We start from the raw sequence: 13,298 nt of genomic DNA on the forward strand, positions 1-13,298 counted from the left end.
AAAAATGATTTGTGGCTTTTTGATTTGCATTTTGTTATAATGTTGCTATTTTGCTAACTTGTTGCTTTTATTAGTTCCTGATGGTTGTTTGATTCTATTACTGAAATATATTTGAGTTATAGTTCTAATGTTCTGTGAGTTCAAAATTGCAAGAGAGTTAGATTTTATTAGGATGAGCTGGATTGCTCAACCCCGCAAAGAAAAATTTCTAATCTTTCAAAATAAATCCCTGCTTTGTCTTGCTTATCCAGAGGCTTGCTGCTTAGAGGTGCCCATTTTAGCAGAGCAAGCTAACATTTATTCTTACAGTTGGGGTATCTGCTTATGTATCTTCAGTTTTTAATTCATCTCTGAAACCACATATCCCTCTGTCGATGGGGGTCTCTGCTGATTAGAAGGCCCACTGGCTTCTGGCTGGATCCAAGTGTGAATTGCTCTGGGGTGACCGCCTCGCATAAGTGACTACTCCAAGGATCCCACCAAGAACGACTTGGGTACACCACACAGCCCTGACTTTAAGTCAGACCATATTCGGTGAAGACCTGTGTGTCTATTTTCACACTTAAATGCTTACAGGCAGAAATTCCAGGAAACTTAAAAACTCAGAAATTGAGTTGATCCTCCATGCACATTCCAATTTCTACTTATGATTACTTTAAAAACAAGAATTTTATTTAAACTGATACATGTGAAGTATTACAGATCATTCTTCTGCTTTAAGTTCTGTAGAAGTAACCAAGAAGTCCATGGTATTAACTGAATAGAGGGGTGGGCCTCGCATTTTATAAACAACACAATATAATAAAAATCATTTTGAACTCTTATAATAGTTACCTAAAAAAGGACCATTTCCTATGTTCTGAAGTGTCCCTACACTTTATCTGTTTATGAATCAATAAATTGGGGCATAATAACTTCTGCAACATTTTTTTTCTATGAAGAGAAAAGAAGTAAACTGAACTTATGAAGTCATTTGATCGACAGCCTAAGTCATCATTTTGATAATCCTTTCAAACTCTATCCATAACTTCCACATCATCACTGGTTTTCGCATTTCCCCCATGAGTGTGTGTTCCTGGTGTGGCTAAGCATCTGTCTTTGGCCTGGCACAAAGCCACAGCAGAGCTGCACCAACTTTCAGAGTTGCTTTCCCACCTCTGAAATTTGTCTTGATTTTCTCAATTCACTAAACTGTCATTAGAAATTTCTTTTGAGAAGATCATCATGGATAAAATCAAATTAATTCACTTAGTGGCTCCCTGAGAGTAAAATACTTGAAATACACGTGGGGTAATTTCAGTCACTACAGAGAAACAGGAAGCAACCTGCTGTTTCTCAGCAGGCCCACTGTTCCCCCTTCTGCTCAAGCTGTGCCCCATCTACTGTCACACTGTGTACGATGCCGCGTCTAGGAAGGGCATTCAATGGAGCCAAGAAATTAGGCATATGCTAAGTCAGCTGGCTATTCAAGTAGAGAGTAATGTTCTCTTCGATCAAACTCTCCTTAAGAGAATTGCCATGACTCTATCAGCGCAAGAAAGACAGTTGAGTGTCTACAGATTTTATTTTACAAACACTTTTTTTGTCTGGCATTTTCAACAGAATTTGCTCTAACTAGTTACTTTTTCTACCTTAAAATTCATTATACCCCCTTCATTAAATATGTGACTGGAGAGCAGAGACAAATGGTGCTCATTAATTTGATCTGATTCCTGTTAGATTTATATGAGCAGATAGATGGGTAACCCTTCAACCCCAAATCTAAAGTCACTAAATTACTGATTAAAAAAAAAGCCTTTGACCTTAGCAAATGAAGATGGTATGAGTCTTGACATCATCTTCAGGAACTTAAAATTATCAGCTAGCAGAAAATTAAAATGATCAAAGCTCTGAGTTACCTTTTAGGTACTTAACATTTTAAAGTACATTATGTATATTTTCAAATACACACAAGTATACAAAGTAGCTTAATAGATTCCCATGCATCAGTCCTAAGTACTGGTTATTTAAGTTCTAGGGTTTAAAGGCTACACTGAAAATGACCATCTTTATTGCTCATTTGTTTGACTAAAAGATAGTTTAAGGCAAGAAAAGCAGATGCCATGTAACAAGCGCGTGCTCACCAACACACTGATTCCACTGGTAATGCTGAATATACCCTTGCGGGCAGCCACACCTGTAGCCTCCCAGGATGTTCTGGCAACCATGCTGACACCTATGGTTTCCATCACATTCATCAACATCTGTAAAAACAAGCCCGGCAAGATTTTCATCACCTTTCTTCTATTATTCTTAAATGGACTCCAAACACAACACGGGGTAACTCTTATCAGAGGAACAAACAAACAAGACACACCGAGGGGCTGTGATTTTTTCCAAGTCACATGGTTATTAAGTCAGTGGTGGTACAGTGAATGGCTCTGAGATAAGAAACCACATCATTCTTATGCTATCCACCAGCCATGCCACGTCAGTGCTCTAAATAATATCTTAATTTCAGCAAATCAGCCATAGCAACCACAAATGTTGTGCATTTTGGATGGATTAACTACATATGGTATGATTTATTTGGTAAATGATATAAATATATTTGCATCACATATTCCAGTAAGTTCAAAAGTGATTGACATGTTAATTCTCATTTTCGGGAAAATACAAGCATTACAGAAATACCTAAAGAATTATAATGGTTGGGAATGCAAAAAATTTTATTACTATTTGAGATTAATTAGATGCAAGTTTAAAGTATTTAAATACATTATTTTTAGACATGATATAGTATTATGACACATATGGAATAATTTCTTTGTTCATACATGCATACTCTTCTGGAATGACAACTGAGGCTTTGAAATTTACCCATAAAAAGAGAAATGAAATTGGCATGTCTGATATATGTGTAACAAATTTTATATGGATAATTAATAAATAGTATCTTATGTAGATAGTCACAAGCTGAACTCACACATGGCAACCAGCTGTAGGCTCAGAATACTTTCAAAGTCTCAATGACTTCAAATACAAAATATTAAAATAGAAATTTTTCAGTTGAATTTTTTTTGGTTGAAGATTAGATACATGTAAAAGTCCTGTAGTTCTCAGACTATATTAAAACCTGTAAATATATTTCTAGAGTTCAAAATCATGTATTCGTAAGAATAATTAATTCAAGGGTGACTAAAATCAATAAAGATGTAAATTGCACTAGTATATAAAATATAAAGGGGAAGTACATGCTCTCAGAACCTCTGGCATGAGTATTTTGTAAAAGCTACCAATCGTAGTATATTTATCTCATATTCTAGAACTTGCAATGAAAATACTGAAGAACAGTATTTTATTGGCCACAGGCAAATTCTTATTTTATTCCCACTTAAATTTTCCCTTGGATTTAACAGGAAATATCTATTGTGATGAAGACTTTATAGGAAACACTCTTTATAGAAAAGACAGGGAACTGGGACTCTCAGACAAATAAAACCGCCATCAGTTTTCCCCAGCGCTTTCTGTTCATCTGCCCAATTCCCTACAACTTGTTCTTTGTCTTACACTTAACATTTATACATTTTATATTCAAGTATCATGGAATAGACATCAGACTTTTTTCTGGTTTACTCATATACTACTGCAGCTAAATTAGGTACAGGAATTCATTTTCAGTTAAATTCTTTTTTTAGATCAGTAACTAGGTAAACAGTTATTTCAAAAGCCCATGTGTACTCACAGAATTTTTGTTTCATCACATTAAGGTTTTCCTCTGTCCCCGAAATGATATATGAACATTTATAAACAAAAAAAAATCAACTTCTGGGTTTTACTTTGTTAATCTTTGTTGTTTGAGATGATCTCAATTTCTCATTGAGTGGCTTAGACATTAAAACAGTTTGCTGTATTAGAATAAGAATATTTAAATAAATAAACTCACCTTCACAGTTCAGTCCAGTAGCATCAAGAGAGAACCCTCTTTGGCATTCGCAGCTGAAACTTCCAGGGGTGTTTTGACAGATTCCCTTTGCTCCACAAAGTGAAGGCTGGGACCCACATTCATTGTTGTCTAGCAGAGGACAAAAGGGAAAGAGTGTCTGGCTTTCTAATTATTATAGGATTCAAATTTTACTACATGAAGTAAAAAGTAAGGTATGAAAGCCTAAGTTTCACAATGCGAAAACAGAGTTTACAGAAAAGTATGCCACTATTCATGGTCATATTAAAGACAAAAATGGTCAGAAAGAAGTGTATTTCAAGAGATTGAAAATCAGAGCATATTTTGGATCAAATGAGGACATGGTTTTTGATAGCACAGACTGAAAGTTAAGGTTAAGACCTGTGTGTCTTCTGACATTAAAAAATCCCAACATGTTCATTAGCATGCTTTAAATTACAGTGAGCCTTTTACTCATGTTTTATCTGAGCACGCATTATATTTAAAATGCAATATAAAGGCGCTGCTTGGAATACACCTACTGTGCATGTGCTTGGACTACACAGGACTACTATGCTTGGATATTGTTCTTGTGAAAAAATAAATTATTAACAACATTTTAAAACCACTAATTATGAGGGACTGATTTTAATGTACGTACTACCATTTTTAACTACAGTTTTAGGCTTCTACTAGTAGTGTGCAGAACTTCCCTTTTGTAGTTTTGTCTTACCAATACAAGCAGTGTGATGCTGTGTGAAACCAGGTGGACATTTACAGGTAAAACCTCCCAGAGTGTTGACACACAGGAACTGGCAATTGTGCTGTTTGGTTTGACATTCATCAAGGTCTGCAATGAAAGACAAGCCAGTGAAAATCCGAGCAGAGTTATCTGGCTGTGCTTCCCTTCTCATGAAGCCACAGAGAGGTGTGCATGTTCTACCAGGAGTATTTTGTCTAGATTTTTGTTGGAAGCTTTATAGATTTCCATATGCATAAGGCAAGGAGGTTTTTTTCCCACATACTTAAGCAGCGTAAATACTATGAGCTACTAAGACAAGACGGCTAAGGTGATATATAACAAAAATTTTTTTAAAACAAAAAGCTGAAAGGATGAATTATAGTGATGTTCATGAGCTGTTTTCAAAGCTAGTATTCAAAGGTTAAAATACTTGTATTTGATGCACCATTGAGTACATGGCTGGCTACTTAATCCTATTAAGTCAAAGTGAAAATTGCTCAGCTGTGTCTGACGCTTTGCGACCCTATGGACTATACAGTCCATGGAATTCTCCAGGTCAAAACACTGGAGTGGGTAGCCTTTCCCTTCTTCAAGGGATTTTCCTGTCCCAGGGATCAAACCCGGGTCTTCTGTATTGCAGGCAGATTCTTTACCATCTGAGTCACAAGGGGAGCCACAGTAAAAAGTGAGGCACATGGCCTGATCCCCGATAAGCTGATTCTGAATCTGAAAAAAAGGAGAGGGTCACACATATAGACTCCTCATCACCTTTGCAGGTCTTCCCGTCCTCCTGCAGGACGTAGCCCCGGGGACACGAGCACTGGTAACTCCCCTCTGTGTTCTTGCAGATGAAGTTGCACGGTTTTGGGGACTGCGAACATTCGTCGAGATCTGAGTAAAAGTGATGTGAGGATTAAATTACTGGTTAGAAGGAACGACCAGTCTCTTTCCTCCCTCCATATTCTCACTCACTGTTTTCTTCTTCAACTTAAAATGGAAAATAGCCAGAGAGAAATGAGGCACACAACAATTTTCTCTAAAGTAATTTACCGGTTTAACTTTGTCAGGTGATTCTTGGGCAAATATTGAAATATCCAGACAACTGGGTTCAAAAAAAGACACTAGATTTTTTAGATTGGTGTTCTTCGGTTTACAGTTTGAGAATCATAAACCTGAAGGTTAGAGTTTCTTCTCTTTGACATGCAGATGTGGCGGATGTTCTCAGTCTCTGAGCTGACACTTCCCCAGGAATTGTTTGGCATCACAGATTGTGTGGGAGACCTTCCACTTCGCCTTCCAGCTGCAGTCCTTACCCGGGTCCACCCTGTTCTCGGGCCCAGGAGGCTGAACTGCACACAGACACCATTAGCAGGCCCTCCTGCCCTCTGTCTTCAGTCTGGTCCTTAATTCCTCGCAAGATGGGCTGAAGCTGACTGAGTCATGGGGTCAGAGGTCACGGGTGCTCTAAAGGCAGGCCTCTGGGAACAATTTTCTCCATCTTCTAGGTTTCAGTAATCCTTCCCTCTTATCTTTGGCTCAGAGGTGGAACAGCCCCAGAACTCAGCACTAGTCCTAGCATTTTCTGCTTACATCTTTATACACTGTCCTTTTGTTAAAAAAACAAGTCTCCTTAAACTGTCCTCATTTCAATATGCCACCCTTTTTTCTGCTAGGACTCTGACAGCAAACCATCTCCACTTCCCCTATAAAAGACATTGATTGATGCCCAAAGAATGTTAAAAGCTCGTGACTGATAGCCTAGTTTCTATTACTATCTTGCCCAAACAAGTGAGTTGAATGCTTACTAAGATTTAGGTTGGTTCTTCTTAACCTTTTCATGCCAGATGTGCTTGTTATCAAAACAAGTTGATATTAAGCTGATGAACTATGAAGGAGAAAAGATTTTTTTTCTTTAATGAAAACTAAATATTTTGGAAAGACTCAATAGCAGCAAGCTACCACCCCTTCCTTGGATGAGACAGTAAAATAAATTAGAAAAAGAGATTGTAAAAGTGTAGAAGGTTTTCTGTATTGAGATTGCTTTGCAACTGGAAATTTTAGATGATGATGCTTAATTGGTATATTTTATGCAAAAATAACTACAAAGAGAAACAAGCAAAAAGCATTCTCTCCATATGCAAAAACATACTTTCACAATCAAAAGTCCTGGTCTTTCATTAAAAAAATGACAAAACAAACGTGCCTCTATACATTTTAAACTAAATGTAAAATGTTGAAAGTATATTTTTTTAAATAATTTTAATGTTTCCCTAACTTTACAGACTGTTTGATAAATCTAATAGTTCTATGTCTCACATTACTAGACAAGGCCTTGGACAACTCCAGTGATATTAAGAACCACACTAATGAAAGGAATAGCATCACTTTAGCAAAATGTACAATCCAAACACCATAATAAAGATATTCTACTGACAGTAAAGGACTTGCAGAAAACAGCAGGTAACGACCACTCAGACGCAGAGATGCCTTGTCTTTCCTTACCTACGCACGAGGTTCCGCTGATGTCTGTGGTGTAGCCAACCTTACAGAAACACCGGAAGGAGCCCATGGTATTGATGCACTGACCACTGGTGCAGAGATTTGGCATGACTTTACATTCGTCAATATCTGTGTACCAGAAACCCCAAGGCAAAACCAAACAGAAGTCAATATAGATGCAAGAATAAAACCGGTTAGAAACTAAAAGAAATTAAGGAATTGACAGATAACCAAAATCCAACGTTCGTAACTGTGCTGGTGTACTTTTTCATCATTCAACAGAGTGGCAACATAGAAGGAAGAAATAAGGAAAGAATCTGAAGTGATAGGAAGAGACAAACATAAGGAAGGCTATGCTGAAAGCCCCTCTGGAGTCTATTTGTTCTGCAATCTAAGCATGAATTTTCTGGGGGGACTCTATCAATAGAAAGCTACCCTTCTGAAGTTCCACTAATTTGGAATTAGTGATGGTATTCCATGGATTGGCTTTAAATTCAGTTGCATTAGATCCTAAGAAAGGGTTTCATTAGCAATGTAATCAAGCGTAAGATCTAGAATCTGTATAGTAATAGAGGAAAATGTTATTTTTAGGACATTAGCATATTGGTTGTACCAAAAAACCTGGAAACTATTAATCATGTGTGAGTCCTGCTGGTTTGTAAATAAGCTGCAAACAGAATGAGTTCCTGTGCACAAACAAAGAAGCGACCTTTACTTAAATGAAGCACGCATAGCTTGTGGGTTGCAGATGGCCTCTGGGATCAGACAGATACATTCCATTCCTTGTTCCAACCTTTAAAAAGGCTGTGATCTTGGGGACATTTATTTATCGTTACTTAAGCTTCGTGCTTCAGTTTCTGTCTGCTAAAATAGGAATAATTAAGAGATTCTATCTCTTAGATTTGATACGAAGATTATGCCTCTTAAAGCTGCTGAAGCATTAGTTAAAAGCATATACGACCACACACATATACACATATATTTTAGCCATTATCCTATTTCCTTCAAATTAACGTGAATTAACATGCACTGTGTTGATAACATGCATGGATTTCCTCAACTCCTTACCTCTTCCATCAGTGGTATAGCCTGGGCCATGAGGACATATCTTTTTGTACTGTGCAGTTCCAGGGAGTGGGCAGAGCTCACACTGATGACCCCAGCCTCGCCCCCCGTCGCAGCAGCATTCTGACTTTGTGACAAGGTTACGGCTGCTGGATGCCATCTGACACATGGTCTGCAACACCTCTGCAAAGCAGAGGCCCTGGCGATTGTCTGAAATGACAATGTAGTTAAAAAGCACAAGTGTCAAGGGACTGACACTTCGTTATCTGGGTCTTCACGTTAAAAAGGACAATCAATGTTTTCCTTCATAACAATACTTAAAAAAAAATCCATTTATTTTGGTGGTGCTGGGTCTTAGTTGTAGCATACAGCATCTTTAGCTACCACATGTGGACTCTGAGTTGTGGCGTGTGGGATCTAGTTCCTCAGCCAGGGACTGAACCTGGGCCCCCTGCAACTGGCAGGGAGGAGTCTTAGCCACTGGACCACCAGGGCAATTCCATAGCAATACCTTTTGAAAGGTTAAATATTCTTTTATGTGAAGAGTCACATTGCTTAAGACAATGATTAGAAAGTTCTGTTGGAGGTTCACTTCACAGTGCTCTTTAGCAACAGTTTATTACATTTAATAACTGATACTAAAGAAAGAGAGGTGAGTTTTTTCTTCTTTTCCTCAGCAGCTAAGTGACAGTAAACTACCATTCCTATAGAATCCAACTGAAAGGAAAAATCAAAGAAAAATACTTCCCTTTAAGTAAGCAAATGAGAACAGGATTTGTTTTTGAAAAGCAAATTCTGGACTATGTTATCATCTTGGTACGTATTCAATCTAATCTCCTGTATTTTAGACATCTAAAAGACTGTTTAAACATTGGATTAAGTAGTTTTTTTAATTATTATAAATAAAGGGATTTCACTGATATAAGCTGGCAAAGAGATCTTTAATGGGGTTTTAAGAACCATCCTAATGAACTGTTAGTAATATGGACAGAAAAGTACGCTTTCTATGTAGGTCAGCTTTTCTATTTCCTGATGAAGATCTAGATTGAAGATAATAATAAACAAAATATGTTTTCATGACTAATAATTTCCTAGGATTTGAAGCAGATGACATCATTCTGAGAACAATCTGATGTAGCTGAAATGTGCTGTTTTTGCCTCAAAGCCCATGAGGAGTGCTATTTCTCTGCCTTAAATTTGACTACTTCATACTTTTACACCTGCTCATAATTAACTAAACAGTTTATGATATATGCATTTTATCATTAAAATGCCTGAGACTTATATTTTCCACAAGAAAATGTTTTGTAAAACACTTTTCTGTATCATAAAATAAAAATTAACTCTCACTGCATTTTTGAAATGTGGCATTTTCTTTAATATCATTAATATAGCAAAACTTACCTCACATAGCAAATATTTTCTTTTGGAATTAAATCATTTCCTGATGTAAGTTTTACTAGAGTCACATTTTCCGTAGTGCTTAATTAATCTTAATTTTGGAAAGACTACTTAAGATGGTTATTTACATTAAGCATGGATGTATGTACTACACACACGTGTATAAATACATCATTTTAATAGATGTCTATCTTCAGGAAGAGGTACATGGATTACTCAGATTGGGGGATCTATTTTGCAGACAAGGATATATATATAGAACTCTTCTGTGATTACATCACAAAACACATGCTTTATTCACCAAGTAAAATATACTCTGTTTATCAACTTACCAAGGCACTCAGTGCCAGAAGAGCTGGACTGAAAGCCTTCATTACACTCACATCTATAGCTCCCAATAGTGTTAACACAACGCCCGTTTTCACAGATTCCTGGTTTGGTCCTGCATTCATTTTCATCTTTAGAAAAACAAATAATATGAGTCATGAATAGACTGTAAAGTTTATCATTTACAAACATTTATCTTCTAATGGTTTATATCTTGCTTAAACCTTCTTCATCAAAATGCTAATATGATAGAATACTAATTTATATTTAAATTTATAGTATTATATTAAAAATATTACATTTAAATTTATCATATTTAAATTTACCTCATCCTCTTGCCTGGGAAGTCCCCTGCACAGAGGAGCCTGGTAAGCTACAGTCCATGGGGTCGCAAAGAGTCGGACACGACTGAGCTATTTTACTTACTTACATCCTTCCAAGATAGGCTCTAGGTTAACAAAGTGTTCCCCCCCACCCTCAGCTGCTTTTCTCTTTCTCTCTTCCACTTTTCAGGGAAGAGGTGATGCTTGATGGATAATTGGAAAAGTGGCTCCATAAAGGATTACTGACGGGGAGTAAGTAAAGAACTTTGGGAAAGAAGATACCAATTCATGTGACATGAAAGAGAGGCTGAGGGCTGAGCAGTGGCAGGTGTGAGGGAGAGGTGGAGAGCAGGGTGAAGGGCACTCAGGCCAGGGATAAAGGACAAGCTCCTCCACTGACTTGAGTGAAAAATCACAGGAGCCATGCAGGGGGTTAGGGCAGCTAGAGAAGAAGGAATTTAGATAGTACTGCTCTTTTGGTTTCTGACAAATAAATATATCAGAACAAAACTGTTACATTCAAATTCCCACATCTTTACTTGCATTAATTTGACATTTTGTAAATTTTGTTTGAGGTATGTTTCAAATCAATGTTGTCAGAGGCATGAGCTGCTAAGTCACTTCAGTCATGTCCAACTCCGTGTGACCCCATAGACGGCAGCCCACCAGGCTCCCCTGTCCCTGGGATTCTCCAGGCAAGAACACTGGAGTGGGTTGCCATTTCCTTCTCCAATGCATGAAAGTGAAAAGTGAAAGTGAAGTCACTCAGTCGTGTCCGACTCTTTGTGACCCCATGGACTGCAGCCCACCAGGCTCCTCCATCCATGGGATTTTCCAGGCAAGAGTACTGGAGTGGGCTGCCATTGCCCTCTCCGATGAGAGCTCATGACAAATCCCTTTGATGAATTTCTCCTTTCATCTTTATGCTTTTTAATCTTTAATTTATTAATATTTATTTTGCATGCACTTGCTTTTCATCAACATTTGCCTTGGATATCTTGTTCCACCCCTTTATCTTCCATCTATCTTACATTTTGATTTGGTACATGTCTTGTAAAAAGTACCAAGCTGCACTTTTAAAAGAATATTTAAAAGTACATGTGCCTTTTAACCAGAAATTTAAACTGTTTCTATCTATGGTGATTACTGATATGTTTGGAGTCTTGTCACTTTATACTGTTTAATATTTAGCAGGCTACTTGTCCCCTTCTCTTAATATTTCTTCAGTTCAGTTCAGTCGCTCAGTCGTGTCCAACTCTTTGCGACCCCATGAATCGCAGCACGCCAGGCCTCCCTGTCCATCACCAACTCCCGGAGTTCACTCAGACTCACGTCCATCGAGTCAGTGATACCATCCAGCCATCTCATCCTCCGTCATCCCCTTCTCCTCCTGCCCTCAATCCCTCCCAGCATCAGAGTCTTTTCCAATGAGTCAACTCTTCACATGAGGTGGCCAAAGTACTGGAGTTTCAGCTTTAGCATCATTCCTTCCAAAAATCCCAGGGCTGATCTCCTTCAGAATGGACTGGTTGGATCTCCTTGCAGTCCAAGGGACTCTCAAGAGTCTTCTCCAACACCACAGTTCAAAAGCATCAATTCTTTGGCGCTCAGCCTTCTTCACAGTCCAACTCTCACATCCATACATGACCACAGGAAAAACCATAGCCTTGACTAGACGGACCTTTGTAGGCAAAGTAATGTCTCTGCTTTTGAATATGCTATCTAGGTTGGTCATAACTGTCCTTCCAAGGAGTAAGCGTCTTTTAATTTCATGGCTGCAGTCACCATCTGCAGTGATTCTGGAGCCCAAAAAAATAAAGTCTGACACTGTTTCCACTGTTTCCCCATCTATTTCCCATGAAGTGATGGGACCAGATGCCATGATCTTCGTTTTCTTAGGTTAGTCTAATTTTTTCTCTGTGCTACTGTCATCCCCAACTCATGTCTAGAAGTTGTAATCTTCTATTCTTCCAGTGGTAGCCATGAGACAACTTCAACACACTGTTAATGAACAGTTTTCTATTAAATCAAGAAGTATCTGTTTCAATAGCTTCTGGCCATAGTAAGTACCCTTGGCATGAGTTTACTCCTTTCTTCTCTCTCCTTGTGCTACCTGCCATGCTGACACGGTCTAGAAATTTTGGTTTGTCGTATTTCTTTTATGAAACACCAGCATTTATTTAAACCATATAATCAGGGTTACTGGTTTCTTGGCTTATCATTGCTTCCTCTTGAATTAACTTTAAAAAATATATTGGAGGATACAGTTTGGAATAAGATAAAGAGGGTATGTGGGTGATAAGTATTCTAAAACGCATTTCTGACAATGATATTTTTGTTTTATCACTAGATTGAATATAAAGTTTTAGTTGAAAATTATTTTCCCTTAGAATGCCCTGAAAACATTGCTGATCCACTGTTTTATTTTACCCACTGTTAATTGCCACTTGTAGGAAATCTGGTTTTGCTCCCTGGGAAGCTTTAAGAATTCTCACTTTGCTCCTAGCGTTCTGACACTATGTTTTTTCTTGTTAAAGGTATTTTTTTCTTTTAGGAAACTTTCTGCATACATTTTAAAGTATATACAAAAGTATTAAACTAATTTATGGATTTAAAAAATTGTAGTGTTTCTTGTTTCTAGAATATGAGGGTTTAAGTCCGTCTTTTTGATCTAATCCTATCCTAATGCTGTTATCTTTATTTTGATTAGTGTTTCAGTTGTCTCCTTTGAATTCAAAGTGCATAACAGAAATGCATCTAAAAAGATTGATTGCTACAAATCTTACATTTATTTTCTTTCTTTTTAAAAAATTTTTCCTGACAATGCACACAAATGTTGGAAAACTTCTCATGTTGAGCATAAGAGTTTCCAAATTGCTACAGAAATCAATTAATGATAGAAAAGATTAATAATGTTTTACCTTCTGCATATATTGTATTAGGAACTGAACAGATTCTTGTAGTTTTTGATCTCTTTGGCTATTTGCACAGAAAACAATACACCGTATTTTCCACTGTG

At 37.5% G+C, this 13,298-nt stretch overlaps 1 protein-coding gene across 1 annotated transcript in view; it reads right to left on the reverse strand.

The window, feature by feature from the left end:
• Positions 1-13,298, reverse strand: part of FBN2 (fibrillin 2) — a 222,221-nt gene that overhangs the window by 8,313 nt on the left and 200,610 nt on the right. Inside the window, exons 56-62 of the mRNA XM_027547035.1 lie at positions 9,962-10,087; positions 8,232-8,438; positions 7,167-7,292; positions 5,433-5,555; positions 4,656-4,772; positions 3,926-4,054; positions 2,124-2,243 (exon numbers count right to left, since the gene is read on the reverse strand). Coding sequence (XP_027402836.1) covers positions 2,124-2,243; positions 3,926-4,054; positions 4,656-4,772; positions 5,433-5,555; positions 7,167-7,292; positions 8,232-8,438; positions 9,962-10,087 — 948 coding nt within the window. The remainder of the gene's footprint in view (positions 1-2,123; positions 2,244-3,925; positions 4,055-4,655; positions 4,773-5,432; positions 5,556-7,166; positions 7,293-8,231; positions 8,439-9,961; positions 10,088-13,298) is intronic.

The sequence above is a fragment of the Bos indicus x Bos taurus genome, chromosome 7 (assembly GCF_003369695.1).
Source record: "Bos indicus x Bos taurus breed Angus x Brahman F1 hybrid chromosome 7, Bos_hybrid_MaternalHap_v2.0, whole genome shotgun sequence".
NCBI lineage: Eukaryota > Metazoa > Chordata > Mammalia > Artiodactyla > Bovidae > Bos > Bos indicus x Bos taurus.